Consider the following 6,305-nt stretch of genomic DNA (forward strand, 5'->3'; position numbering starts at 1 on the left):
AAAAAAAAAAAAAAAACAACAAAAACTACAGGCCTCTAACTCAAACCAAATCTTTAACTATTCTTATTTCCTCTCATTTTAATGCAGAGCTGGAAGTTGATGACATTTATTTATTTGCTCTACTAAGTGATGAGAAATTAACCATTTATTCATTACCACATTCCTTAGAGAGAAAATGATCGCTATCTCTCTTGCTCTCCACATAGGAGCAGGAGTTACTTCAACCCAGGGTCTACTTGGCCTATTACAATCTTTTACATAAAGATAACCAGTTCCTCTGTCTTTCCTCTGGATGGGGAAAAAGCCCCAGGCTATCTTGCAATGTAGGGAAAGTGACCACAATCCAAATCACTTAAAAGAAGGGAGTTTTGGAGGGGTTGGTTCAAACAAATGCGGGCTCAAAACTCCATCTTTGTCTGAGCTTTATGAAAATTAAGACTCAGATCTGAGTTTTCCATTGTGAGTCTATCCAAGATGTAAATTATGAAAGCCAGAGAATTGTGTCTATTGATTAAGCCACTAATACACTAGTATGTTGGATTTGTTTAAAGAACACCACATGGTACGATATTTGTTCATTGAAAATAGTGAAGAAACCAAAGAAAACATGCTAAGGTGGAGGAATCTTCTCCATATCCCCATGGCAGCAAACTAGACACTAAGTCTACTGGATGCAGAATGGCTGTGAACTCATTACTCCTCTGTGATAGGCAGTGCAATGCAGCATCTATGCGCCTTCTTTCAAAAAGCATTTCGTCTGTACCCCAAACTGATGACTGGAACCTTTAAAGCAGAACAAAGAGAGTGTATATGCAAAACACAGACTTTTCCAAGCAGTTATGAAACTATTCCCATAAAGAAGTTTGAGAGGATTCAGTGCATGGCCAAACTGACTAGCTCTCTGGAATTCAATTATTTCCATGCATAGCATTTGCTATTTTCTAAGGAAATATTCACCAGCCTTCATGAGCTTAGGAAGGCCATCACCTCTGTGACAAGAGTCTCTAAAATCTGAAGAAAATAGGAATTAAGCATTTAAGTTATCAGACTTAAATGATTTAAGTTAAAAGACTTTGAATCTTTTCGAAAGCATCCAGTGGTGATCTTTTTTTTTTCCCCTGTGGGAATTAGGCTCAGCCATAAGAGTCCATATGGCAATAACAGATCAGCAACAAGTAACCACCTTACTGAGTCACTCCTTTAACTTGTGGAGATGGAACAGTTAATTAGGCAAGGGGATTAGCCAAAGTACAATACATCTCTTTTATCAACACAATCCACGCTATGACTCTTGGCCCGTACTTATGACCCTCATGGTGTAAAGAAGACATTCTTACTGACACTACCCATGGGCAACACCTTCTTTCAATTACCTTCTACAGGGCAGATTTCGTCATTAGGGTGCCTGCTCTTTGTGTACATACATTTACATATATATACACACAGATACATTAATATACATTCAAACGAAGTGCAGTGGGACACTTAGAGCACAGACTGGCTGTGGAACAGGTCAAGAACCTATGTCTGCTATGAAGATAACAGGCATTTTTGTACTTCTCACCCTGGCAGTTCTTTGCTTAGCAAGTGAGTAACCTTTTTTTACTCCATGATATGTTATAGTTCTAATGTTCAAATACTGGAAGCTACTCAGTCTTGTAAGATAGTAAGCAGTAGTTGCTGGGCTCTGGTGGCAGCTTAGCATGTGAAATTTTATGCTTGTGCACTATTTAGTAAGCAATATTTCACCAGCTTTAAAGCTGTCAACTTGAACAGACGAAACCTATTCCCTGTTGGTAGTGCTAGGGTTGCATTTTGCATTGCAACTAAAAGATTTTACAGAAAAATACGAAGAACTATAAAGCTGCAGAATTAAATCAGGTTTTTATTTAATCATTTTTTTCCCATCTGAGAACTTGGACTTTATGAGGTCCTTCTCCTGTCATACTAAGCAAGCAGGAGTTGCTGATTATGCACTGGCCACATAACTTGGCTGTGAATAACCTCTTTATGATGTTAGTTTGCTGGGCTGCAGACAGATTTGAGATGTAGGAGGATGCAGGTTGCTCTATGATAAAATATGGAGCTGGGAGGAATTTCTTGACTCTTTACTTTTTTTTTAATCTTAGAAAAAGCCAATTTTAGTGAAACAGAATGTCTTTGATAGAGATTGTTCTTTTAAATAATGTTTCAGTAATTCCAGCAGAAGAAATTCTTGCTTCCTAAGAGAACTCCAGTGAATTTCTTTCTTGAATTTTCTAGTTTAATTTGTACCTTTAATTTTGTAACTTTATAACTTTATGGATCGATAATTTTTGAACCAGATCTTTTTTGCTTTTATGCCCCCCAAAACAGTTGGTACTAAAAGGTTACCAGAGAAAACTAACCTCTAAATGTTTTTGTGGAGGTGGGCTAAATCTGATCCAATTCCACGATGATGAAAACTCAGTCAAAATTCTGGTGACATAGACTGAAATTTGACATGGGGGGTTATTTATGCTAGTCTTTTTACCTTAGATGACTCTATTTGATCACAAGATACGAGCAGCTCCACAAAAGTGAGTTTCAACAGAAAGCTTCAAGGACCCAAAACAACTGTATTCAGCCAGAAGGACCAACGTTATAGCTGTATAGGCCTTTATATCCTATTCCATTCCCTTCCTGCTTCTTCTACAGGTACAGAAGCAACCTGTCCACTAACTTTTATCCTTTGGGACACATAGAATGACTATTACAGGACAGGAGAAAAACAAAATACATTCCTAAAGACAGTAATGAATGTGTCACCATAATGGAGATGTGCCACTATTATTTGATTACTTTCTGAGAGCTGTAATTATCACTGATTAACTCTCTGGAGTAGCTCTATGAAGCCCTACCTAAGATCGAGGCTCCACTGTATTAGACACCATGTGTATACAAATAGGATCTAATTCCTCTACCAAATAGTTTAGAATCCATATGGATTGGAATGGGAAAACACTTTTTAAAGTGACATCACAATCTGAATTTCAGTACCATCATAATCTATATATTTGATATCATATTTTAATGTAGATATTATCCTCGTTACAGACAGAAAATCAAGGTATAAAAGACCATGTGACTTGCTTGTAGTCATATACAATTTTTGATAGAATTGGGAATTAAAATCCTGTCATGCTCAACAACTAGTTCATCCAGAACAGACTGGCCATTGAACATAACATTGACTCTTGCATCTTCAATCTTTCTGTGATGAAAAGGGGAACAATAGACTCCATTCCCTCTGACAACAAAGGCTGCTCTAGCTGCTGACATGGATTTCTAATGCAAACAGTGCAATCAGGCTCACTTGTTTAATAGATCCTGACACATGCATTTTATTATACATTGAAAAATGATGTCAGTATTTACTTTCAAGGAGGTAAAAGCCTTGGTGCTGCTAGAAGGTACTAAAGAAACCATCCCAGGTGCAATTGAATGTCCATCAATGATTTTTTTTTTTTATTATTTTATCTTTTGTCATTCTGTTTTTGTTCCAGATGCTGCCAAAAAGGATGAGGTGAGTCATTTTCCCCTTTGTTTCTGGATAAAGACAAACAGTTTGTAACAATAATGCATCGTGATCAGTGAGATCAGAAAAGACCTATTAAACACTAAGTAAATGCCACAGAAATCGGAGAGAAATCCCTGAGTCTGACATATGTGGTTTCCTCATAGTTGCCATGAGAACTCACAGATGCTACTACATGTAATGCAGTATGTGGTTAGCTGGTATAAAAAACTGGGCAAGGGGAAATTTTAAGTGGGAAAAATCAAGACATTTGCTACTTGTCTGGTGAAGACACTATTAGGTTTCCTTGGTGACTTTCACATCCTAAACCATGTCCCTAGAGATTTTAATTTTTCCCTATCCTGGAGTATCCATTCTGAAGTTAGCCTCTGAAAGAAATGTGATAAAAATGCTTACTGATTTTGAGCAGAGACAAACCCTTCAGGAGTCCAGGGGACAGCAGAACGATGTAGCAGTTCACACACACAATTAGTCCCATACTAGCACAACATACAGCTTCTGATGCCTGAATATACACTAACACATACATTCTTGTCCAGAAGGAGCCCATTCCATTCTCTCTGTGTCAAACCAAGTAAGTTCCCCATTTTTCAATTATGACATGTATATATGGGGCAAATTCATCAGATCTTTAGCTTTTTATTAGACAGCCCTTGTCTCACACAGGTTGGTGTTTACTATTTTAAAAAGATAAATTGTAAGCTACAGAGATTTCCCCCCATGCCACTGCCTTTGCTCTGTCTGTATTACATAGACTACATAGACACTGTAAGACTGCTCTGTCTTAATTACATAGATTTATACTGCATATTTTGGATAGATCTTCAGAAAGAAAAAGCTCCAGTCATAGTGTCCCTCCAAAGAATATTGTACTTCAAATTGTTCAATATGCACACGTAGTGACCGGAAGCAAAAAGAGGTTAACTGATCTTAGTTACTACAATGGCACCTAAAAGGAGAAGTGATATTGCAGGCAGGCAAATTCAGGCTTTTTAAGATGACAAAAAGCAGATTAAAGTGAATATGTGAACTGCACAAGGAAGTCCTTATTTGTCAAAGACCAGGAAGGATATTCTCTTGACAGAAGAAGAGTGAGCTTCAGAAGAGGGACGGGAGCTGTTTCAGTCATTTCTCTTTTTTTAGTTCATATTCCCATTTCTATATACAAGTCTGTATATAAGGTGATTCACTATCAGAAGAGGGCATTTCAACAATCCCTTTTTATGCTAATGCCTACATGGGGTTTGCCTTAATTTTGTTTAAGTAGATCCTTTCAGCATTGTAAAAGTGTCAGGAGCTACTACATGTGTGATAAAGAGACAGAAACCCTTCACATCTTTTAAAACTAATCTCACCAGAATTTACAGACAATTATGACCAGGTAGAAAAAAATGTTAGGACTCTGCTTTTTGGTAGATGAAAAGGGGCTATATTTTTTACAGTAATTGTATTTTTGTTCAGGCAGACAGCAAAGCCCGGAAGATACTCATTACATGACACTGCTAGCATCATGTACACCTCTGTCAGAAGGAACATTTCTTTTCTGAGAGATTTAGGTTCAGCTAGAGTAGATGCTGGAGCCCTGCTGCTACAGCAGCTAACAAGCTTGTCCAGAAAAGTTCATATCTCCCTTATTTCTGTAGGTGAACAGAGAATGTGAGAAAGATGGATTCAAAGGAAACTGATACTGTACTTGCAGGTAGACTGCAGTGAATACAGGAGTTTACAGACAAGAAGACCTATTTACTGTGAGAGGCTCTATCAACCTTTTTGCGGCTCTGATGGGAAAACCTATAACAACAAATGTTCCTTCTGTAAAGCAGTCCTGTAAGTAGAGTACTAAGTAATTAGTCCCGAATAAGCCAAAATCTGAGATTATCTGGGTTTGCTGGTATTTCCACTCAACTCAACTGCTGTCACTTTGTTTAGGGTCTCTACTCTGCTGCTTCTTTGCTTAATTTTTATAGACTAGTTGTTTCTCCCAACAGTAAGGTCCAACCGATCTAAACAAATGACCTTACTATTTCTGTAAGCAACTTCCTATTCTAGCAGGAATTGTAAAGCTTGAAGAGTAGAGTCCAATGAGCAAAATCTTGCTAACAAGATACTTGACCCAATTCAGGTGATGTAAGAATTCAAAAATGGTATTGGAAACATCAGAAAAAAAATCCTGTGGAATAAGATGCATAATTTTTAAAAGAAAATCTTTTATAAGTCAGTGTCTTCTTTTCTGTTGCAAGTGCTTATAAGGTCTTCTCTGTTAACAAGTTTTTGTCTTGAGGACTTCAGGAAAATTTCAGTTTATAATATAGTTCATAAGATAGATTACTATTTGTAATGTCTATTTCTTTCTTTCCTTTGTAGGAGAAGCAGAGGTGCTTTACACATGAAGCAAGCAGGTGCATGCTGAATGGATTCTGGGTGAAGGAGAAGAGCGCTGAGAACAGCTTTACACTGCCGCATCATGATCTCTTAATTTAATTTCATTCATCCTGCCTGTTCTGATGATGGCACACAAAGCAAGAACAAGCTTTTTCATCTGTACTCTGTCTTTTGATGCTTCTCACTGCTCCATAGTATTGTCATGGACACTTCTGTCCTTCCTGCAAAACACTCTTCTTCAGGATTCTCATGAATATCTCTGTTTCTGCAGCTAGCTGGTTTTCGTGTGAGTGCTTAATTAATTAATTTACTTCCACAGGGGCAACTCAAATTTTCTAGCATTCTCAACTGATTTTATTCAACAGAA

General features: G+C 37.4%; 1 protein-coding gene across 1 annotated transcript; it reads left to right on the plus strand.

Annotated features, from left to right (window-relative positions):
• The first annotated feature begins 1,523 nt into the window (after positions 1–1,523).
• On the plus strand, positions 1,524–5,966 carry LOC134146976 (ovomucoid-like). Its single transcript, XM_062587667.1, has 4 exons — positions 1,524–1,587; positions 3,525–3,544; positions 5,256–5,383; positions 5,921–5,966. Exons 1-4 carry the CDS (start codon positions 1,524–1,526, stop codon positions 5,964–5,966), a joined length of 258 nt encoding a protein of 85 aa, XP_062443651.1.
• Positions 5,967–6,305: the final 339 nt, after the last annotated feature.

This window comes from Rhea pennata, chromosome 14, assembly GCF_028389875.1.
Source record: "Rhea pennata isolate bPtePen1 chromosome 14, bPtePen1.pri, whole genome shotgun sequence".
In the NCBI taxonomy this organism is placed as follows: Eukaryota; Metazoa; Chordata; class Aves; order Rheiformes; family Rheidae; genus Rhea; species Rhea pennata.

Excerpts from the sequence above, each read along its gene's own strand:
- LOC134146976 (XM_062587667.1), top strand. The coding sequence starts at position 1,524 with ATGTCTGCTATGAAGATAACAGGCATTTTTGTACTTCTCACCCTGGCA. Across the intron at positions 1,588-3,524 it reads GGCAGTTCTTTGCTTAGCAA|ATGCTGCCAAAAAGGATGAG; the intron begins GTGAGTAACCTT and ends TTTTTGTTCCAG. Across the intron at positions 3,545-5,255 it reads ATGCTGCCAAAAAGGATGAG|GTAGACTGCAGTGAATACAG; the intron begins GTGAGTCATTTT and ends CTGTACTTGCAG.